This window comes from Fundulus heteroclitus, chromosome 23, assembly GCF_011125445.2.
Source record: "Fundulus heteroclitus isolate FHET01 chromosome 23, MU-UCD_Fhet_4.1, whole genome shotgun sequence".
Taxonomy (NCBI): Eukaryota; Metazoa; Chordata; class Actinopteri; order Cyprinodontiformes; family Fundulidae; genus Fundulus; species Fundulus heteroclitus.
Window position 1 is genome coordinate 29,598,313 of NC_046383.1, and position 24,520 is coordinate 29,622,832.

A 24,520-nucleotide genomic window follows, 5' to 3' on the forward strand; every position below is an offset into this window, starting at 1 on the left:
TAGGTTGGCTTTGTTTTGCACTGAGTCAAACGGGAGGAAAGAGATGAGATGAATAAATCTATATTAGAGTCTCTAACCTCTGATTGTGCAAACACTCTTTGTTTTGCCACTTAACACTGGGTGCTGGCTAATCATCAGACACACATCTGACTCACTTCTTTCTTCCCCCTAACTGAGCACGGAGACAGACGGGTTTCTCAGCTGGACCTAAATCTCCCTGTCAGAACATTCTTCATGGCTAAGCTGAGAATCGGTTGTACAGGCAGTCAGGCGAAAGCCCTGGATACAGAAGAAAAAGGATGATTTCCATCCATATGCTGTTTCGCTTCTGCCTCGTTCGAAATGTCTTGATTTTACTAACAGGCGTGTTCACTTTACGGCGTATTCCTCTCGAAGTCTGTTACGCTGAAAGCTTTAGTCCGCTTCACGCAGACGTGTATCGGCTCCTCTCGCGTAAAAAAAAAAAAAAAAATTCAAAAAAGAAATCGATCCTGCATCTCGGTCACCTTTACGTGCAATCAATGGGTCAGCGCTGACTACAACGGCTGTGTCACCTCTGAAAGTCAGAACTATCATTTTTAGGGCAGGGGGTCGCCAGTCGCTCAAATCAATACAAATATAGAACTTGTGCATATATAGTGCTTACGTCCTCAACCGGTCCAGCGGGTCAGGTTCAGGGTCAGTTAAGTCACATTTTATACACAATGCCCTCACAAATTATTATCCCTGGTAAAGCTGTGTGCTAAACAACCTAAAATACTACACAGTTATTACAGACACATCCTGACCTCAAGATGCCACTCTTTAACGGCTTCTCTAAGCTTTTCTCACTGCATGGGTGGTAAGATAGGCATCTGCCCTAACGAGGCCTAGTTTATTACAGTTCTTGACTTTTTCAACTTTTTCATTTTTGCTTCAACTTTGTACCTGTCCTGGTTGAGCTGTTTTTTCAAAGCCATATCTTCACTTGTAATGATAAGCAAACGCGTCCTTTGAGGAGCGGCTAAGAGAAATCAGCCTCTGTGACCGTGCCATATTTATTTATTTATTTATTTATTAAACAGGGACAGTACAAAATAATTAACATTTTGTAATGTGTTAGCATTAGCTACAAAGCTAATTCTCAACTATTGCCCCTAGACCAGCTGTATAAGGTCAACAATGTTATATCCCTACATAAACAGGAAGCCATTGAATCGTAACTGAAAAGTTCAAAATACACTCAGCAAATTAAAAGTGAGGTAGAAATTACACCAATACTTAATTTACTTTTTTATATATTGTTAATTGTACATTAAGGGATTTGGTGGGGGAAAAAAATGTATTTGAATGTAGGATTTTTTTTACCTATTTTTGTGGCAGTAAATGGTTTAAAACTAAACAGCTGTCATATCAGTGGGAGGTTATAGTACTGCAATGAAATCTAAACCTTTTAAAACTTTTATGTTAATGCACCAGGTGTGCCTATTAGTGTTTAGGGTGCTGCGGATTTGTTTAAATGAAAACACGGCGGCTTGTGCCTTTACGCGCAGAGCGTTAAGGATGTAAACAGGGCACAATCCCATTAGCGGAAACAAAAAAAGTTAAATCCACCTAAAATGGAGTCATCAGCCGCGGCAAAGAAAGCAAAGCTGCTTTGAAGAAACGGCTTTGGATCCATTTCAGCAACGCTGCGCAGGATTGTCACACTGCTCTAAAGTGCTGCTGTTGGTTGAAAACAAAATGCTATAGGATGAAAAGCGGCTGTCCCAGTCTGTCATTTTTCCTCACTCTGGCACTCCTCCGTGCACACAGACTGTATCATATAAAACACTTAGGCAGCGGCTCTGAAACACGCGGCCTTCAAAGCAAATAAACCTTAAAGAGAAACAGTAGCTAAAATATTGTCCCATTTCGAGCTAAAATATCACAGCGATAACACTGGTCGGTATGGGGCGAAATCAGATCTTTCTGCGTGACATCTTGCAATAATAATCTTGTTTAAGTGGGATCTGTTTCACAAACCGCCGTCCCGTTGCTGTCAGCCTGACTTCGTCCTGTGAAGTCAGCTTCAAGATTACCATCGTAACGTGCTTAACACCTTGTTGTACCTATAGTGGCTCTCAAGAGTCTAACATTGATGTTAGAATGTCAGCTTTTGAGATATAAGAAATGGGACAGTGGTGAATATTTTTTTATATTTTGTCCTCCATTGACGTGACATATTCTTTGCAAGAGAACTGAAATGGTAAATAACAAAAAAGTGCAGTAGCCTGGTTGAAAAACTGTCAACATCCTTAATCTAATAGATGTTGAAGCATCTTTTAAATTCATGTAAGTATTAAGTTTTATTGAGTTCACACTTGTAAAGTTACATTGATCCTGACTAACCTGAAATAAACTTGGTCTACTGTGCAAAAAAAGGATTCTCCTGACTTTTCAACATTTGACTCCTTTAGCTAAAGGAATGGTTTGCAGGGAGATTCTAAAGGGTAAAAATAATCTCATTGTACAAAGTTTTTAGAAAGGAGTATACAAAAAAGTGAAAACCATAAATCCCCAGCACTGCTTATCTGAAGACAGTACATTTCAGTAAAACTGCACATCTCTCTAAACTTGATAAAAAAAAGACGAGACAGAAGCAGCTGAAGGAAGATGCCAAGTTGCCAAGAGAAACGGTGAAGACGCTGCAGAAATTTCCAACAAGTGATTGGGCTTTCCAGGTGACGGCAGTTTCCTTTATTTTCCAAAGATCCGGACCAAGGAATAGGATGGCAAAGCGGAATCCCTTTCCTCCAAAGAAGAATGGGTTACAGTGAGACGAAAACACTATTGAATTTCTGGGCCAGATTTAAAACTGAATTATGAATCACTTACAGAAACCCACAGTAAGAATTTTGGTCTCAGCATTATATTTTCAAGATCCACTGTATGTTTGAGCCTCTAGAGTTTCTGGACTTCCCTTATTGTGTGAGTCGATGCTCGACTTGCAAAGACTCCTTATCAGATATGGTCTGGTTATTTGAAAACAGCATAGTTGGTCTAAAAAAAAAAGAAAAGGGATAGATGGGATGGAAATTATTTCTAAGCACAGGAAGAGCAACCATTGGCTGCTAATGAGGCTGAAGCTAGAATCAGCTTCTGAGCTTTGTCCCAGCAGTCAAAAACGATCTTGTTTTATTTTTAAGTCTGAATTTCATTTGTAGTAATCATCTCTTGCTCAAAATTGATGAGTCGACACTGGACAAAGATACTTTTATTGGTTTTCTGCTACCTTTACTCTGCTTATAAAATGTTCAAATGGAGCATCTTCAAAGCCTTTGTTCAAGTAAATACCACCTTAGAATTAAACACGCAGGACATACGAGTAGACATAAAAGTAGCCTCATCTAAGCTAAATTACCCCATGTTGATGACAGATTCTTTAAATCATGGTGTGAGATTTAGTGAAAGCTCTACTTCACATAATAAGGATATTCACTTTGCGCTCATGGACCCAATATTTTGTATCATAACGTTTTATCATTAAAACCCTACTTGTCGAATTTGATCATGCTGATATATTTCTGTTTTGAGCACAGTCATCAAGTGATTTTTTTTTTTTTTTTTTTTACAAGCTGAACAGCGATGGACTGAATTGGAATCATTCTGCCAGCTCAACATTAGTGTGCATCCGTCACCTCTGGGCTTAATTAATGCTGCCCAGACCCCTGAACCTTTCAAAAAAGGAATTGACTAATTGCCGATTGGTAGTGCGCTGTCGCCTGTTCATTTCAATACAGAGACAGGAAGAGATATGACATTGCAAATAATGAACTTTAAAAACAAGGAAAGCAAAGTGCTCTGATGGCATGATCTGATTTTTTTGCATGCAGATTTTTTTGTGTGTGTGTCTTGTAGTCTCTGTCTCGATTTGACTTGTTTTTTTTATTCTTCCAAATCTGTGTTCATTTTTTTTCTTCACTTTCACAAGCCTTTGAGCATTCTAAATTTTCTCATCAATGCAAGCCACCTGAAGTGCTGGGATCACTCCCACAGCCTCGCTTCCCTGTCTGTTGCCACAGGACAGTTAAAACCTCCTCTTCCTCTTTTCTCAAACTCTGCTTTTTTGCCATATTCTATTCTGTTTTTTCCCTCAAAAATAGCTCACTCCCCATTGGTCTTCAACTGTTCATCCTCGCAGTGTGCACAGTTGCATGACTTCTTGAGAGCTGTGAGGAGGCAGAAAAGCTATATCTGGCTCTATCAGAGTGAAAATGTCAGGAAGTGTGCGAAAGGAAGATCTGTCTGTCATTGCTCAGTGGATTCACCTGATCTTTTAGCCCTTTGCTTTGCCAATATCTCAGTGTTTTTTTTTTATGTTCCTTTTCTTTTTTCTTTTTTTTTTGCTTGTGCATTCATGTTAGTTCTTCAGTCTCTGGTTTTGTTTGTTTGGTTGTTTGTGTCTAAATTTGCGAAGAAGAGCATGCCTGTGTATGAATTACAGACAAGTGTTTGACTTCTTTCCCATAGATCTCGCTCTGCCTCTCTTCTTCAGTTCTCTTTCATTGCCTTTGTGCGCACCCGTCGTTCAGATCTAAGCACATTCGTCGAATCCTTTTATTGCCCCCTGACTAGAAGTCATCATGGAAGCATGCCGTGGCCTTTTTAGGCCAAATATAGAATAGAGCATCTCTTATTTGCTTTATCTTTTTCCACACTCACATTTTCACTGTTCAGATTGGACTAGTGTTATGGATTGGATGGATGGATGGATGGATGGATGGATGGATGGATGGATGGATGGATGGATGGATGGATGGATGGATGGATGGATGGATGGATGGAAATGCTCTTACTTTTGGATCTTCAAATGTTTCTAATGTACAGTGTGACAGGAAATGAAGCCTGTAAATATTTTTTCCCCTCTCACTCAGTTTTGTTTTGTAGACTTTTCCAGAGCTGAAAAGTTCAATACCTTTCCAACGTTTTCAAGACTGTTGGAACCCTATGATTTGTGTCTGTGTGCCCTAATTGGAAAACGTTGGAAAGGAGCACGTTTGTGATCTACCCCGGGGGATTCACGGTCGGAGTTCTCTGATACACAGAGCGGTTTTTCATAATCTGTGTTCACATTCGAATTGTCAAACATGCATGTTTTTTTTTTTTTCTTTTGCTTAGATGTACACAGAAACACACGCACACATCCGTTGGCAATTAGCCCTAAGTACACTTGACACTGTATGTTAAGGACCCATCCAAAGACTGGTGATGTGGGATGAGAGGTATGAAAAGTGAGAGATTGCTCACCCTTTCCAGTACATCCACGCACGTCCGGATATCCATACTCACCTCCTTCCCTCAAATCTCGCCTTGTCCCTGTCATGTGACTCGAAACAAAAAAAAAATCCCTCTCTGCCTCGGGCCCACACGTTTTCACTGCGACACAGTGAGGTGCGCATTATGGGTCTAAGTAGCTCTGTAGCAATGTCACATAGCCAAGTCCCTGCCTAATCAGGCCACTTACACACACGGAAGCTCACATGCACACTCTTTGCGGAGGCCATGTGTTGGGACGGTGATAGAGGGTTGGCAGTTGGCAGACAGACAGCAGACGCTGTTCTTCGACATCAAACGTCTCAGAGCAGAATCTCACTTTCATGCCTACTCACTCCCCCTGTGTCGTACACACACACACACACACACACACACACACATGCAAACCCCGCACAGACTCGCAAACACACCAACACGCGTTTTCTTCTGATCTTGCTGCCAAAACTCAAAGGGTTGAGAGGACCGATGCGCACGCATGAGCGTAGCCGCACACACTGACAAGCAGCCAAACATTCTAAAGTCTTGAATTATATTTCGTCAGACGCTTTTGAAACCGCTTCATGAGACATAAGTACAAGTTATATGTGTGGCTGAAAAATGATTACAAATATATCTCCCTAACACTTCACCACTGAAACATCATAATCCAATTTGATCTGTGATGGAAATCTGACTGAAAGAAGTCCAAACAAAAGCACAAGCATGAGGTGACAATGTACTCTCCTGATATTTTTGGCATTTAAGAATGAAAAATATTATTAAAAAAAATCTATCTATCTATCTATCTATCTATACATATATACCTATATATATATCTATATCTATATACATAGATATAGATATATATATGTGTGTGTGTGTGTGTGTGTGTGTGTGTGTGTGTGTGTGTGTGTGTGTGTAGTTAGATTTTTCAATGTTGATATAATGACTTTTTAGAAAAAATGTAACCCAAATTGAACGTCTTTTTTGACAACCTTCAGACCTAAAACCTTACAGACTTAAACCCTTTTGCTATCTGGACACAATCTAGACACGCTGCCTTAAAAATCAGATCTTATCTATTATTAAACAGATTGTTCCTGAAAAGGGAAAACTAGAGTTTCCTTTATCCTCATCAAGTAAAACAAGAATTTCAGCACCTAGGACAGAGGGACCGCTTCAGTGAGAGAACCAAGCAGAAATTAGAGCGGCGGTACGGGTCTTGATTGAACCTTTTGCTTAGCACCTCTTCATAACGTATCAGTCTGTCTCACTCCTGATGGATGGATGGCCACAGACAGTGATATAGCGGCCTAAACAGAGAAGACGGGAGAGATGCGGCGCAGACATGACTGATAAGATGAAAAATGATTCATCGACTCATCTTGGCCCAGCATGAGCCGCAAATAGAGCCAAGGGTAGTGGGCGAAGGGGAAGGAGCTGGCTCGCTCTGCTGACGGCAAGTCTGGAGAAGGATTTGAGAAGTAAGTCGGTGTCAGAGGAAGTGAACAAACCTGTGGACGTTTCATTTTCTGTTTATTTACGTCATCTGCCTCATGCCACGTGAGCAAGCTTTTGTCACCTGTGTTCACAGACCAGAAATGTGTGCCCGAAAGCAGCTACTGATTCTCTCTGAGCACACACGCTACCTTAACCCTGATGGGAATCCGGATAAACATGCAGCGCGGATCCAGGAAGTTGCTGCGCTCCGCTCCGGTGTCAAGGAAGCGGCCTCTATTTATTCTGCGCCGTGTACGCAGGCCATGTCGAGGCGCGTGGCGCGTTGTATCTGTGAGCAGCCTCTCCTCTAGAGAAAGTTGGTCGGGCTCTCTGCCCTTCAAAGTCATTTGGAATTCATCTGCGAGCCTGACCCTGACAGCTGTTTGTTTTTCCTCTCCGGAGAGAGGAAGCGGAATGGATGGATGGCAAGAGAGGGTGTGGTTAATGAATGAGAAAGTGACAAATATTGAGGAGGACAGAAGAAGAATGGGAGAGAGACTTGGGGCGAAAGCTGAAAGGGAGGGAAAGGCGGCCGAGGACGGTTCCTGCTGGTGCCCCTTCGCGGTTCTCAGCGCTGTTTTAGGTTTGTCGAGTGTTTCAGACGCAGAACAATAAAGCGACGCTCCAAGAGGCTTCCATTAGTATCCCTCACAGACCACTAGTTTAAAAAGTGTCGAATCAGTTCGGCAGGGTGAATACAAAGCAGGGCAAGGCAGGCGAAATCAAAAGGACAGAAGGGTCTCAGGGCCATCCCTCCGCGCAAATGTAGATTTTTCATTTAAAAAAGCAGAAAGTGGTCGTATTGTATTACTGTGTCGTTTGGGATCTGGATGGGGGGGGGGGGGGGGGGGATAATAATAATAAAGCCTCTACAGTTGAACGTGATGAAATGGAAACCAAGTGGGAAGTAAAAACGTTTGTGCTTTCGTCTGAGCTGGGTGTAGGTGGAGGAGTACACAGGCGAAGAACAGGAAGGAGGATGTAGGGAGATGATGTCTTGGAAGCTGTTAGAGGTGGAGAGTAAAAAGGACCGAGCCATAGGTGAAAGGAGGAAGAGGAAGAGGAGACTCTCGATTTGATACATAGGCAGAGAGGACCGGTGTCAGGGGAGACGCGCTCTCCTATTTTTATACTTCTCCTTCTGGGAGCCCCTATTGGCTCGATCTATCCATCATAATGACGGAAACTCCCAAACTCACTTGTTTCTCCTTTTCTCCCTCCCCCTCTGCCTCTTTCACGGCTCTCTGCATCTCTCAATTTTTTTATTTTTTTTTCATTCTATTTCCTCACTCTATCGAGAGAAATTTCAAGGCCTCCTTTCAAGCTGTGCGCATGCAAAGCTTCAGGAAACAAAAGTGCTTATTGACTAGCAATAACTATTTTAAGTGTGCAAAGCTCCACCTGATAATTAGTTCCCACTCAGAATATAATGCTTTCTCTTTGAGGCTAAATGATCGTCTCGCAAATTTTTGTGGTCTTTCATATGCTGTCACAAGGAATACACTTGGCCATTGCTTGTGCGTATTGATCTGTGTGTCTCAGCCGGTGTAATCGCTCCCGTCTGCCCAGTAAGGAGCCAGCTCAAATAATTTTATAACACTCTAGCCAATAGAGCTGTGCTATATCCATATTTTTACTGCCATTTTGATTCAAAAGAAATATTGGATAGTGGGGTGTTACCATCTGTACAGACAGGCTTGTTGTAACTGCAGTGTGTAATTTAAATAATTTTAAAGAGATTTTTTTGAGTTTTTCTTTAAATAGCATTGTGTTGAAATGTTTAGCAGGTCTTTAGCTACTCTAGAAGCCAAGAACAAAGTGGACTCGAGTGGTCTTAAAAGCCCTCCAATCTGAAAACAAAAGGGATCACAGTCATTTATGCCAACACTATTTTAGGTACTTTTAAAACGGTTCTCATATTTTATTTAGGGGTGGACAATAATTCAATATCAATATATGTTCAACTCAATTCAATTCAATTCAATTTTATTTATATAGCGCCAATGCATGAAACATGTCATCTCAAGGCACTTTACAAAGTCAAATTCAATTAGGTTATACAGATTGGGTCAGATTATACAGATTGGTCAGAAAATGTCCTATATAAGGGAACCCAGTGGATTGCATCAAAGTCCCGACACGCAGCATTGTGTTGCAATACAACTTTATTCAATGAGGGGGATGTTAAGGATTATGAGAGTATGGCTGCAGAACGCAGTTAACAAGCTGTAAACATCCCTCTGCCTCGTTAGAATAAATATGTTAATGTATAGTATTGTGGTTCAAGCCTCATTCCTTCACAACGTTTATGCAACAAGTGGAGTTTGCTTAAGGGGGAAAACAACTGGGGTTCAACAAGCTGTTTAACCGCCGATAGATAACTTTTAACAGCGATATGGCATTTGTTATATTTTAAATATACATTGCAGTCTATGAATACAGCATTTGTATTCTGTTATATTGGAGGAGCTTTATAGACAAAACGTCAAAAAGTTTGTGCAGGCATATGTTGAGGGCATTCTTAGCGGTCTTTCTGAGATTTTTATATTGTTTATATCAATATCGAAATTATATTGTATCAACCGAAACCAAGAAATATGTCGTGATCAATGTTTTTTCTATATCGTTCGCCCATAATTTATCAGATGATTGCTCACACAGAAATTGGAGGTTGGAGGCGGTGCAGCACCAATAATGTTCCTTTAATCGATGAATTTGCAGAAGTTCTGTCAAAAGTGACACTTTGGGGGTTTTTTTTTGTCCAACTAATAAAAAAAGGTTAATAGAAAAAACTTATTTCTGAGAAAATCATAGCTTTACACATCAGGTATGACAGAAGAAGCGTTAACACAGATAACACTCTCGATACATCAAAGCTTAACATTTTTAGACTTTTCCATTCAAAGCCACAGTTGCACCAGTTTTGAAGGACATGTTGATAGCAATACCGATTTTGGGTGGACGAGTGAACCCCGTTGCTATAGTATCACCCAATGCACTATGATCCCGTGTTTCTGTTAAATAAAACTCTTGTGATCTGACCTGTTTTCCCTGAGTGTTTCTGCATGTGGGCCAAACATTTAAAGCCGAACATGACAAGAGCGAGAATTGTTAATTGAGCTCCCATTCTGAAGATTTATGTGCAACTGTTTTACAACATGGGGTCCACAGAAAAGCGTGTTTGTTTGCGCTTTTGTACTTTGTTGGAGTTTCACAAAAGTCCTTACAGAAGGACAATCATCCAAATTATCTTCTTTGGACGGGAAAGGGGAAAATTACAAACTCATGAAGAGGCTCTAATTTGTGCCTGATAAAGCTCTCACCATCTTCTTTTGTGTGTTTTGTCCTCACTGTTTTATTTACACGGGCTTTTATTCCCCTCCCCACGCATGCTGAGTTTGTCTCGTTGAGAGGTTGTGTGTCTTAATGTCGGCCTGCTTGGTCTTCCCGTTTGCCTTCTCGGAATCCTTCAAACCTCCTCGGATCATCCTCTTAATCCACGTTCATGCAGCTTGCACATGCTTGCTCTGTGCAGCGCCTTATCAAAGCATTCATACCCCTCGTACATTTTTACATTGTGTCACGTTACACCAAACTTAAGTGTATTTTGTTACGATTTTATTACAACCGACATAAGGCAGTGCAGAATTTCAGGGTGAAAGGAAACTATTGCATGGTTTTCAAAGCGTTTCACAAAATAAAAAGGTTAATTTATATTCAGCCCTCCATGGGTAAATTATTTTTCCCACCACCTTTTGCTGTTTACCCTGCTGGAAGGTAGACCTGTACTTCAGTACCAAGTATTTTGCAGCTTCTATTAGCATCCCCAAAGCATAACGTTGCCATCCCTATGTTTCATCATAGGGATGCTCTGTTCAGGGCTGATGTGCACTCTTTGCTTCCCACCACAACACCTTCTTGGACTACTTGCTGTGCTATCCAGCATGGATTTTAGGAAAGTACTTATTTTGCTTTTCCTTCAGCCGGAGCGTTTCTCACACCACTCTTCCATAAAAGGCCATATTTTCCCACCTGAGCTCTGGATCTCTGCAGCTCCCCTGCAGTTGCCATATAGGTCTCTAGGTTGTTTTTATGTTTTTTGGATGATAGATTCAGTGGCGTTCTATGTCGTGTGACATGTTGGTAACATTGTTTTCTAACTTAAGCCTGATTTAAACCGTTTCCCCTTTTTTCTCCCTGACATGCTGCGTTCCTTGGTCTTCGTCGTTAATTAGTTGACATTAATTAATATTCATGCACTCATTTTTTTTTTTTCAGAAAACCTCCGAGACCACCAGAGAACAGCTGCAATTATGCTTTCATTAAAAAAAAAAAAACATACAGGTAGATTCTGATTATATTCCCACGTCGTGCATTTCAAATAGTTTTTCTGTCAAGAAAATTCAAAAAATGAATTTGTCAAGGAAAACGATGAACAAATGCATCCACACATATATGATACAAATTCACTTATACTTTGTACATACCTATCATGTCATCATTAATATGTTCTATAGGTCCTATATGAAATGTGATATTGTCCAATCTACAATGATTGTAATCAATAGTTTTGCCCTAACTCACTTTACCCACTCCTTCAATATATTTCAGGGAGACTGTTGCATTTTGCATCAGAACGAAGTGTCACCCAGAGTCCATGATGAAAATGTTCTCCTTTCAGGAAGCCAGAAGCATGTCATTTATCAGCTTTTGCGAGCAGCAAATTAAAGCCAGTGTTTTGTGATAATATTTACAGCTGCGAAAAGAAAAAGTTGTGTCACACATGACAGTGTGACTGTCAGATTGCATTAAGGCGCTTTGTGTTCGGAGCCTGTCAGCAGCTAACTCCGGTTTTTGGCACCTCCAGCAGCTTGCCAATCACTGTAGGGGAAAAAAGAGGGTGTGGTTAATAAACCCTGATGGTAATTTCTTTCTGACATATTCAACCCAACAAAAAGGACGAAGAAAAGACGAGAAAATCAACTGTTGTTCTTTTCCTATTGTTTAGATGAGATTCTGAGTATATGAAGGTTTAACTTCTGTAAGAGGTTTCTGTAGGTTTTTTTTTTTTTTTTTCATTTTTCTTTTTTTTTTAATCTGCTTACAGCCATACGGAGAAAATCCAATTGCACTTAACCATGTTTACGCAAAATCCTCTTCCCGAGTAGTTCCTAGAAATTGAGATTTTCCAGGTGTAACATTTTATGTGGGAGTACACAGCATTTTTTATTTTATTTTTTATCACCATGTAAATGTGATGATGACCTACATTTTGACCGCCTCTGTTCATCAGTTGTCAACAATGCAGGATGGGAGCTCTTTTTAAGTTTTGGCTCATGTCTTGGCACAGTGAAGAAAGCTGGGAAGGCGCTCATCCATGAGGTGGCATTTGATGTCACACTGTGTCCAGCTGTGCGCAGATTACTCCGTCGTCATACTTTTTCACAAGCAACCACCAAACGCGATGAAAAATACAGGAAACACAACAAATCACAGCTTAAGCTGTGCCAGATATGGGGCGGAGGACTGGTGGAAAACCACAAAAGAAGAGAAGGTACGGCTTAAAACAATTTATTCATGTTGAAACACGTCCTAAAAGGACTTGGACATTTATTAACTGAGTTACAAAAGAAGGAAAAGTCATTCATTCCCCTGAAACTTGCCCACATATTGTCGCCTCACAAACATAAATGCATTTTCTCTGGATTTTATTCGAGACCAATCCAAAAAAAAAAGTAACTGTGAAGAGGAAAGAATTGGATACGTGATTTTCAAAAAAAAATCTAAATAAATGCAGGAAGAAATACTTTTATTTTAGTCCTTTAAAATGTGTTTTTTCGCATTATGATCTTAACCTAACATTAATTGCGTGCGAGATACTCCCTCTGCTACGACCCTCTTTTAAGAGATTTTTCATCTCAGTGAGTGTTTTCTGGTTAATTAAAGGTGAAATGAAATACAATAAAATGAAAAAAACAAAACAGGTGGCATGCATATATATATTCAGTCTCCTTCACTCTGTTAGCTGAAATAAAATACTGTTCTGCAAAGGCCACAGAAGCTGGAAGCATAAGAACATTAATTAATAAAGCCTGATCAGCTCAAAGAGAATATCTGCTAAATAGGCAACTAATAGCTGTGTACTACACAAATCTGGCCTTAACTGAAGAGTCTTGTAGGAAATTTGGCACCAGCCTTGCAGGGGGTACAGCAAAATACAAAAAAAAGGGCTCACATAAGAACTAAGATAATTTTAAGGCCCTACATGCAAAACACTGCGTGACAGAAAATGAAAAACAGCAAAAACTGCATCCATGCCGTGGAGATGCTTTTATTAGAGCCAAATACTCACCAAGCCTGGAGAAAAAAGAAGTAGCTTAGAGGCGGCTGAAGACCGGAGGGAGGTTCACTTTCAAAAAACCCAACGACCTCAAACATACAACCAGACCTACAACCGAGTAGTTTAGATCTAAACATGTTCGTGTGTTGGAATGGCCTAGTCAAAGTCCAGCCTTAAACCCTATGAAGAATCTGTGGCAAGACTTAGAAAACGATGCAGACACTCGCAGTCCGATCTGGCTGAGCTTGAACTGTTCCCGCAATAAAAAACGGGGAAGATTTCAAATTATTGACCCTGAACCTAAAAAAAAAAAAAAAAAGATGAAGCTTTGTCTCACCTCCACACTTGCTTTTGTTTCTAACGTTTTAAAGCTAGCTGTCCTCTTTCCTTCCACTTCAAATCCATGCAGTAATTTGGGTCAGGGTGTGTCACCCAGAAATCTGTGGTTGTAAGATGACTCAGTGTGAACGTGTGAAATGCTCAAACGGACTGCGTACTTTTGTCAGGCACTTTAAATAAACTCTGCTATATAAAGTGCATGGCGGGAGTGAAATTATTAGCCACAAAAGCAATGTTCTTTAATTTATTTGTAGCATGTGTGTCTGTTGGTGTCACTGTTCCTAAAAGCACGTTTTCCAGCTATCCGCCATAGTTTTGAAATGGTGAGGGCATTTGTGTAATCTCCGGGTAACCTCTGCTCCGGGCAAACTTTCCCCCGCCGAGAAGGCGCTCGTGGCAGCGGGGTGGCTCTCCACACTTCTTGCGCTGGGTGATAACCTTTTCTCACTTCCCCTTTTATTCCAGCAAATCCCTTCTTTTGGCATCTCATGAAACACAGCCCGTCCATGTGTGTCTGCGAGTGAAACAGTCAAATGAGCTCGGAGATGAAAGCCATTTCATGTAGTTGTGCTTGGACGTGAGTCAGTGTGTCTGTGGGGCAGGGGGTTTAAAATTCGAGGGTGCGGTAGCGACAAGGGGGGTGGGCACCCACCCCCTTTCCCACTCAGCCACCCCAAAATCCAGTGACAATCCTCTCTTTTGCTTTTTAAATCAGGTTTCTACAAGCACCCTCCACTGCTCCGTGCGCCCATGCGTCCCCCTCGGCACAGCAGATTTCAGTGATTTCAGTGGTGTACAGAATTGGTATTATTCCCACTATCAGCTGCCTGGAACATTCAGCTACTGTATGCCAGTATGATACGCGCTTCTAACAGGGTTTTTAACATACTCGTTTCCCCTTTGTAGGATTGCAATGGTATTGTTTTTTTGCGGCGGCGAACCAATTATTTCTCTCCATTCTGCCGTTGTCACATCGGCCCCCATAAAATGCACGGGCTCCCAGCTTTTGTTTTTCATTGTAGTTAAGCTCAACAGTGTGGAAAGCTACCAAAGTCCCTTTTGCAAAGAAAAACATCTGCTAAATGGTCACATCTCACTCTCAGAGCCATAGCTGAACTAGGCTTTACCTGGCGTTTGCCTCTGCATGTGTTTGTGTGTGTGTGTGTGTGTGTGTGTGTGTGTGTTTGGCGGCGCGGAAACCCTGGATAACCTCCTCTGTGCTTCCCAATGTCCTGTCTCTGAAGAGCAATGACCATTAAGCAGCTGTTCGCTTCTAAAGCCACGGAAAAAAAAAAAAAAAAAAAAAAAAAAATGTTGAGAGCTGTGAGAATGCAAATGAGCCCCTGGTATGCGCCAAAACTCCTCCAGAGGGACAGACCGTTAGGTCAGACACACGCTGGCGCTCGTGCCGCGCTGGTACATGCGCCGGCACGTGAATCCACATCCCGGGGAAAAAAAAAATGTGCTCGCATCCAGCTAGGTTAGAGTCCCGATTATGTAGTGCAACTATTCTCTTGAGCCTCCGATGATGTGGCTGTAACTACATTTCTCTTGGAACTGGAGAGAAGAGCCGTTAAAGGCCAAGACGTCTGATTAAAAAGGAACACAATGGGCTCGTTCTTCTTCTGTTTAATCGTTTTCAAACCTTTTTTTTTCTCTCGTTGTCGTCGCAATAAAGTTCTTCTTGTTTATACAGGAATTTTCTGGCGCGTTGCTAGTCAGGCTGTATGATTCCGATGAAATGATGGCATTGAGCAAATTTGCTTGTTTTGGGTGACGATGCGCTGACAATGGCTTTTTTTTTTTTTTTGGTCCAATTTAATTTATACTAAAACAGGATTCAATATAGAAGGGGTGAAGGCTTCCTGCTCGGACATTACTCATTTATTTTGTGCATAAAAGTAGGAGAGCAGTCACTGTAAAAACAGCACCTAACTTTAATACTTTAAAGCGACAACAAAATTGTTATGGACTTGACATTTTACACAGATAGGAAAAAGATTGTAGTCAATCAAGGTGGAAATTGGCGGATTTTGGTCAGCAGTTTATTGCTTGTGCATCTTTAGCTTTAGGCTATCAAGCTATTAAACACATTTTTTGTTACTGCCCTTGTGTTACTGCATATAGCAGTACATGAGTCACTTTTTAAAAAAAGCCGTGTTTGCTATGTTAGGGATTTATAGCTATGATTGTACTATAATAAAGTTGCTTTAAATATGATGGGGAAAATACGCATAAGGACATGTTGAGAAACACTGCAGAATGTCACCAGTGACTGATTTCAAACTAGTGTTAATGAAAGATGTCAACGTTAAAGTCTTGGTTAAAAGTGTGAAGGTGAAATATATTGTCAGTGTGAGCTAGAATGCCAGTGAATAAAAAAAAAAAAGCTCTAATTAAAAACAAATACTAAATAAATATTATACAGAGAGGTGAAATACATGAAGTTATTTTCAGCTAAATACACAGCAGTAGTAAATATGATGGAAACATTATGAAAATACCCTGTGCCTATTTGGCTGATCTGGTTAATGGTAAAAAAATAATAATTATATTTTCAAAACTCATAAAAATATCCATAACTTATTCAAAGAAGACATTGGTAAAAAAGAATAATGGGTGGCGTTTCTCTAGTTTGCCAGGTGGTAAAATTTCAGCTTCATGGTTTCCATTCATTCGTCTGACAGCAGCATACGGCGGTGGAGAGAACGCCTCCGTGCAACCAGACAAACTCCCTGCAAACTTTCTGCCGTCTCATTAGAAGGAATGCAAACCACGGCGTCGGTATGACACAACCCTTTATCGGTTCTGAAACCAGAACTACTTGAAAAAAAACCCACGGTAAACTTCTCCCGCTGCGAAACCATCAAAAAAAAAAAAAAACGTTAAAGCCTAAAGTGTTCTCAGGAAGCACTTTCTTTTCTCATTTTGCGTTTTGAAGATGGTTTCGGCACTTTCTTCCCCACTCCATGGATGTAAGAAATATCTTGATTTTTCATGCTGGCTTTTAAAAGAAGAAAAAAATAATCATTTTTTTTATGTGTATCGCTACATGTGCATGCGCTCCTTGCGCTCCCCGCCTAATAAGAGCTTAACCTTATTAATCACATTAGTGTGCAGAGGGTGGCGCTGGCAACACTCTCAGGCTTCCGCAGACGCACACGCTCCAACATGCACACACAGGGAGAGCCATGTCAATCTGTCATTAGTTAATAGCTCATTAGCACAAGGTGATTAATTACTCTGGCAGGGTGTAGGGATGACAAGAATTGGGGGCGTTTTGGGTTGGGTTGGGGTAGAGGGGGGGGGGGGGGATTGAGAAGGGGTCATGAAGACTGCACCCTAAAGAAAACAGTGAGAATTTGGAAAGGAAGGGTTGGGTGTAAAAATGGTAACCTCCTCCTCTCACTTCCTCGTAGGAAGGTTTCGCCACTATCGATTTCTGGGGGGAATATGCTAGAAAAAGCCTGTGCATGCGTGAAGGCGTACGCGCGCACCACCCGCCTTCTCCTGGAGGTGTTTTGCTGGCCTGTGTTTTTTTTTTTTTTTTTTTTTCCCCGTGCCTCATGGGGATCAGCTGTAAAGGTTAACTAGTCTTTTCTTAAGCTTTCAGCCTCATGACAAATGACCGTGTTCGAGCCACGGGGCACCGTACGGCGCACCTCCTCTCTCACCTGCGATCCTTCTGTGTTTCTCTTCAGGAGGCAGGTAGAAAAGAGGGAGGGTGGGGTGGGGGTGGGGGTGGGGGGGTTGCTACGGAAAGTAGATGGATATAGGACAGGGGTGAGAAAGACGGCCGTCGAAGGTGTGGGAAAGAAGTTGTGAGCTGAAGAGACGGCGAACGAATCGGAGACATCTTGGAAATAACAAGCCTGGATTGCATAAACTGACAGCTACTTTTGAGTTTTTTTCGAAACCATATTTCCCCCCCAGAGCACACAAGAAGGGAGAATGTAAATCTGCATAAATTGCCTACACAGAGATCTGACTTGATGTCGGGGCCATTACGTGATGCTTGCTCATCTTACCTGTGACCTTTCCATAAGCTCCCTCTCATTGTTCCTTTAACACATTCTTCAGCCTCCCTTGACATGTTTTCTGCTCAGCCCTGTGTCCTCCACGCTCAATTACCGCCGCGTGGACGGACTCTGCCGAATCGCACAGCGTGTAAGGTTCAATGCTGCCCTCGTATACACCCAATATATATGCTTATATAGATGTGCCAGCTGTAATGACGCTGAATGGCATTGATAAATAACCAGCACCTGAAAGAGTGTACCCTTGCGTTCCCATGTACGGGACGCGTTCGCACGCGTGTATGCGCGCATGAGCGTGTGCATGATGGAGTATTACGGGGGGGAGTTGTCAAGAAAGCAATTTGTTTCTGTCTCAGATGGGTCTTTTATCATGACGAATCGACGTGAACCTCGTCTAGAAATCCCTCGTCTCTTAACAACGCCCGATTCTACCTGGGCCGCGCCCCGCAACTTTATCACGCCGGAGTCAGAGTCCCAGACCGCCCCTTTTTTTTTTTCCTCCTCCGTTTGCTTCCCTCTCCTGCTGTAAAAATCCCATCTCCGCAGCTTTAGATGCAAAGCGTGCGTACTGAGGGAGAAACGCAGGGGCCCCGGCCGTGCGCCGCCCCTCGATTGCCGCGTGCAAGCGCCCTCGGATGTGGGTGCGAGCAGCCAGGCGAACGTGCGCGCCGTGGGTGGCTTTGGCGCGTTGCGCGGGAGTAATTGTGTGACACGCTGAGGATGATAGATGGTGTCTGAAAGTGTCACACGAAGAAACAGAGAGCGAGGCTGACAGTGGTCCTCTAGAGAAGTGGCTCGGGGGTTGTCCTTTAGCTCTAAATGTCCTGCTCGCCATTCAATTAGACAAAAACAGAAGCATAAAGGACTTCTCGTAGCAGAGCGAGGTTAGAGTAATATTAACCTGCAACGTTGTCGGTGTTATCTACAAAGCTTTGCTGTTTCTTCGTCGGGCTGTTATCCTGTCCAGAAATAGTTAGCTTGTTTGTTTCCTAGAACGCGTTTGTCCTCAGAATAGCTTTGAAAGCCTTCAGTTCACTTAGGCTACACCGCTTTAGATCCTGCTGTAGCTTCTTCCGAGCAGAACTGAAAGAAAATACCTTTTTTCCTCGTGTTCTGTACGTACAGAATAAAAGCCCGTGAGCAGAGGCTGCAGTTAATCTGTTTAGGTGCCATATAGGAACTCAGTGGTAGTAAGGCAATTACTGATTTACAAATGAAAATATTCTACGCAATAGTCTCCGTGCGGACAGCAAAGGCCACTTAACTAAAGACTATGAAGTGCGATGGTGGACGAGAGTTTTACATTCTGCGACGAATCTCGGTGCTCTTAACCGGTAAGCGACCAATGTCTGTAAGGAGTTATCCAGAGCGATCAAATAAACGATGTCGCCATAATCACTGTGTGGTTAGAAGGTGGCAGCAAAGGGGGGAGCGTTTTCTCACGTAAAAGTGAAAAACATGATTTGTTTCTGTAGAAGAACTCGAGTTTCAATCTAAGCTGTTTTTTTATATATAAGATGTAGATGTGTAACTTAAAAGAAAGATTTTCATCTATTAAAGCAGTCAGATAGTTAAAACCAGACACTAATTCCTTTGGGCTACTTTGTGCAGACATAATACCAGGGAGAGTTATCCATCCATCCATCCATCCATCCATCCATCCATCCATCCATCCATCCATGGTCTATACCCGTCCTTGAAGGGTTGTGGGGCACCAGGGAGAATTATGCTTAATAGTACAATACAAACACTACAACAGGAAACCAAAAAGTGTACAATCATCTAACAAAACCAAAGGTTTGTGTGATTTATGGTGCTTTTTCAGGAATCAGCATTATTTATATTATGTAAAAATGTCAAAGGGACCTTATTCTCTGGACACGCCCCTTTGCATGTTGCTTATAGGGAGCCAGCTCCACATGTTCCACACGGCTCTGATCATTGGGTAGTCTTCCATTTCTTGACCTGAGGATATGCACTCTTAGATGGAATAAATGTTTACTGCCTTTTTCTATTGGTAACTTTATTATCCTTTAACCAGCATCGTCCACTTTCGCAGATACTTGTTAATGCGAAACAGCCATAAAAAAAAAATAAAATAAAAAAATAGGCCAGTATTTCAGACTAGCCTCCTGCTGAAGTGTTTTAATTTCATGTAGCGCTGGATTATCTATGAACACATAAATGATGAATGGTCACACACTATCCGAGCCCCGTAGCAATCCGAACACACAGAAACTTTGATTAATGTCTTCCTTTAATTGGCACATGAACACATTAATATAGCATGACGAGCTGCATGACCTCAGCCTTTTCGGTTGTTTGTGTGTGACAAGATGTGTGCCCTCTGCTGGGCGGCGCGAGGACCTCCGCTCACCTGGTAAACCCTCCTGTGGTCGGTGCGTGGAGCATCCAGTTTGGACTTTTATCTCAGAAGCTGGATTTGCTACATGTAAGGGCTTTAAAAATAATAATTATAATAATAAAAGAAAATAGAATTTTTAGCCAGACTTGTCTGCACATTGCTTAGGTTGTGTGTCATCATCACACCGCACGGATGTTGAGCATGTCCGTGTGAGAGCTGACATGTTCCTGGCTTCATCGCCGCAGTGTCCTCTGCCCCTCCTGACTCCTGCTTTTGCACCTTTGCTTCGCCGCCTCGCCTTTTTTTTTCTCTCTCCCCCCTTTAACCTTAGCCTCTCTCCTCCCTTCCACGTCGCCTCTTTCTCTCATCCCACCGCATCATCATCTTCTTTCTATCTGCTTTTCCATTCTTCTTCTTCATCTTTTTTTTTTTTTTGCTTCTCTCTGCTTTGTCACATTTCGACGTTCCTGTCACTGTTTCACTCTCTTGCGCTTTGTGAGCTCCATCGTGCATTCCCGCCCTCGTTGCCACCTCCTCCTCTTCCTCCACCTCCTCCTCCTCCTCCTCCTTTCTTCTCCCTCTTTTGCTGTCTCACCCTCTACCCCCATTTCTCTTCTCTTTCCCTGCTTCGTTCGCTGGTCCTCCACCGTCATCCCTTCCTCCCCATCTCGGTGGTGCGACGCTGCTGGGAGGGAGAAGGAAACGGGAGAGAGAGAGAGAGAGAGCGAGAGAGAGAGAGTAAGGGAGTTAAGAAAGAGCGAGAGCGGGTGTGTGTGTGTGTGTGTTTGTGTGTGTGTGTGTTGAGTCTGCTCTCAGTCTCAGCTGTGGGCAGATGGAGGATGGAGCCGCATCTCTCCTCGTCTTGCGCTCTGCCTGCCACCGGCTGAAAGGCGCTCTCACTCTCTTTTTTCCTCCTATGCCCGTTGCCTCGCGCCTGAGCTGACCCCCCGATTTGTGACAGATCAAGCGGCAAACAAAAAAAAAAAAAAGGAGCTCGCGCTGCAGAGGAAAAAGGTGACGGAAAGACCTGCAGTCTCCTGGAAAAAGGATCAGCGGGCATTACGCTCATCTCCCATCCTTTTTTTTTCTGTGTTTTTTTTTCTTTTTTTTTTTTGGTCCTCCCTGCCCATGTGTGTTTTGGTGCGAGGCGTGCATCTCCGCAGTGCAACAGCTTACACGTGTGCGGCAGGAGAGTGGGTCTCTCCTCACGCGCTCGGCCGGCGGATTGTGCCACAGTGAAGAGCGGACGGAGTGGGGGAAAGAAGGACGAAAGAGAAACTCTGTCGCGCGGGAGAAAACAAGGCGCAAAAAAAATTAAAAAGATTGAGCGTCAAGAAACAAGCACTCTCACGGGGGAAAAAAGGAGTGGAGTTTTGTGGAGGAGAGGAGACAAGGGCAGAGGGTTCACGACGATGGGCGACAAGTACGGAGCGATGCATCACGCAGGCAACACGGGGAGAGCCAAAACCCTCTCGCACGAGACAGGTGAGTCCCTCCAGACTATCCTTTGTCACCCCCGACCCATCCGGTCCGTGCAGCCGGCTGAGGAGGACACAACTTCACTCAAACCCCGTCCCTTCTCCTGCGGTGGGCTAACTCACCCCTTTTGTTCGCCCTCAACTTATAAATGTTTCATTGGAGTGCCTTGCTGTAATGTAGGTTACATTCGCATATGGTGGCTCGTGCGTGCGTGCGTGCGTGCGTGTGTGGAAGTGAGAGAGAGAGCGCGCGCGCGTGTGTGTGTGTAGGTTGGGGATCAAACGGCATACATCTGAATAGAACGCGGCTTTGATGTGCCCTTGAAGTTATGATTGGAATCTGTGAATGCCAGCGCAAGCTGTTCTCACCGAGTCATTTTTTTTCTTTCTTTCCCCTATTCCTTTTTTTTCTGGTCATTGATTTCAAGTCGGCACGGTGGCGTGAGTGTGTGTCTGTGGGTCTCCGGTGACCACGCTCCGATTGACGGTTGCAGTGACTGACGGGCGGGCTTGATGCTGTTGGGGGGTGGGGGGGTGGGGGGGTGGGGGGGGTTACTGGACGGGAGCCGCACGTCTCTGCTCGGCTTCGCGTCAATACGTCATTTAATCACGTGCGAGAGGGGGGCTTCAATATTTACAAGGTAATCTCTGCGTATTTGACTTTCTGATTCAAGGCTGATTATTTGATTAAGTTTTTCTCAGATTAGATGTCGATTTCATTTAAAATTCAGCAGGACGCGTTGGTGACTCTGTGTGCGATGGGTGCCGCTTATCTGGGAACAGCGGGGCTCGTATTTAGTGTGATTGTGTTGTTTTACAGAGCAGCCTGACCTCGGAGGGAAAAAAGGTTAAGTGTGTCTACAACATATCTGTGTGTGTGTGCGCGTGTGTGTGTGTGTGCTGTTTGATTGCTTTGTGGGTGTGAGGGGGGGGATTGCTAGTACTCGACAAGCTAATCAAACATTTCCCACAGACAATCACAACGTGGCACACACCCCTCTCCCAGCTCTGACACATCTGCCTGCAGTCTTAACAAACACAAATTTACAAAGCCATACAAGCAAAGGGTGTGTTTTTTTTTTTTTTTTTTTTTTTTTTTTTTTTTTTTTAAAGAAAGAAAGACATTGTTTCAGGAATGAAAAAGCAGGGATTTGACAAGCTCACACGCATACAAAGGCGCCCACTAACGCACAAACACGCTTATGCACACGTCTATTACAGGGATCTGGCCCAGCGGTGGATAAATGCGCCTTTTCTGATTGCCGCCACAGACAAGGACGTGATTGGCATGGCAGACTGTGGAATTAGCTATGGTTTCCATGGCTACTAATTAGGAGGGTACTGACTGGTGGGCTTATGATGACAGATGACAGATCGGCGGTTTGCTTCCTGCTCTACAGATTGGGTGGTCCCACCGGCTAGTCGGACCCCCCCGCCGTCAGAGACAGGCAGGTTCTCTCCGCGGGCCACCTCGCCACGTGGCTCAGCTGTCATCCAAGATGCGGAAAGTGAAACGCTGTTAAGGCTTTGAGGTATTCGATGAAGAACGTGGGGTGCGAAGATGAGGAGTCACCCCCCCGAGATGTACTTCCACTGGATCAGACTGATAGAAGGTCGACGTGTCCTCGGTGCTTCACACGTTTAACACAGAGGCTGCAGGCTAAAGACGTTTGCGTGCACAGAGGCCGATTCAGAAGGTTCACCTTTTGCGCCTAAATAAAGTCAGCGCTCCACACACACACACACACACACACACACACACACACACACACATTCAGTCACTGGTTGTGCAGCCACGGGGTATGCAAGAGAGAAATAGGTGTGATCGGGTCCATCTGTGACAGAGAAAGAGAGAGGCAAAGAGCGTTCCATCTGTGGACACCTGCCCTTCCTCCAGGCTGCCGTCCCATTTTTCCTCCAAAAAAAAAAAAAAAAGAAGAAGGAAAAAAAAAAAAAAGAGAAAAAAAAAAGACTGCCAACAGGATCTGTGGAAGCACAGGTGCGAGTGCGTCTGGGTGTTTGTTCGCAAATCTGAGCTCGGTCTGTCGGTTTATGAATGGTGTCGGGATGAATTTCATGCCCTGTCAGTCCTCTCCGATTCACGTTGACACCAGACCTAAAAAGTCAAAGTAAGTAGGGAAACGACAAGTGATACGCAGTGGCTTTGCCGCTTCTCGTTAGCTCTTCGCCCTATAGTTCAGATCCAACAAACAACAAGGAGAGAATTAACCACGTTGATCACAACCGAGAGCACGCTGGGGTTTTGTTTTTTCACAGAAACCCGCGGCGCAACATTTAACTGCGATGGGCAGCATCGTTTAAGAAAATCCGATCAACGTAGAGATTTGCATCAATGAACACACTTGTCAAAAATACTTCTGTTTTCATGTATAAACTATCTATGAAGAGGGACTGGGAGTAAAAGCTGTTTGTTTGCTCAAGGTCTTTAAATAGTGGCTAAGTTTTAGGACTTTCAAAGGTTTCAAAGGTTTCCTGAAACAATAACTGTGATGTAAAAAAAAAAACAAATTGGTAAAAGATATTGAAGCGATTATTCATTGGTGCGTCTTGCATAAAATATGCGAACGCAGGTAAACATAAAAAAAAGCACAAAGGCTTTTAAACGATTCTGATGATTCCTGTGGGACTAGACCTAAAACCTAAAATGTAGAAAAGTTATTTTTAGCAAAGGTAGAAGCACCAATTCGCTTAATGAATATCCTGGCAGTTAAAAGGGTTCAGAAAACAACTAGAAGCTGTTGCATAAATCCAGAGCAAAGGAGATATGGTATATAAAAACAAAGAGAAAGTTACTCCTGTGCACGTTAAAAAGCTCAATCTTCACAGAGCACCTTGCTGATGTTCTAGAGAAATGTTTGGCTCAAGATCATCTCATAGAACATTGAATTTTCAGCATATCTCAGCCTAACTAATTTCATTTCTCAGTAACTAAACACTACTGATGCATTACTACATTAAGGTAGAGATATACTTGTCTCTCTTGTAAATGAGGACCTGTGTGACTACCTTTACAGATAAAGTTTTATTAATAGTGTCATAGCAGGTTGCGCGTCTCGAAGTGTACGCTACACTGCATGAAAATTACACTTTCTTCCTCAAATCTTCCAAGGTATGGAACTGAAATGGGAAAAAAAGGAGGTACAAGTTCAATTTCCTTTTCTTTTTT

At 42.9% G+C, this 24,520-nt stretch overlaps 1 protein-coding gene across 11 annotated transcripts in view; it reads left to right on the top strand.

Moving 5' to 3' along the window:
* The window catches only part of tenm2 (teneurin transmembrane protein 2), a 311,048-nt gene that overhangs the window by 134,302 nt on the left and 152,226 nt on the right, over positions 1–24,520 (top strand). The window contains exon 1 of one of the 11 annotated variants that reach the window (XM_012869904.3): positions 20,445–21,340. The exons of 9 other annotated variants lie outside the window; for them this stretch is intronic. In XM_012869904.3, the coding sequence (XP_012725358.2) occupies positions 21,268–21,340 (73 nt within the window). In that variant the 5' untranslated portion in view covers positions 20,445–21,267. Of the gene's footprint in view, positions 1–20,444; positions 21,341–24,520 lie in introns of those variants that run through there. One more of the 11 variants, XM_036127107.1, reaches the window with a different exon arrangement.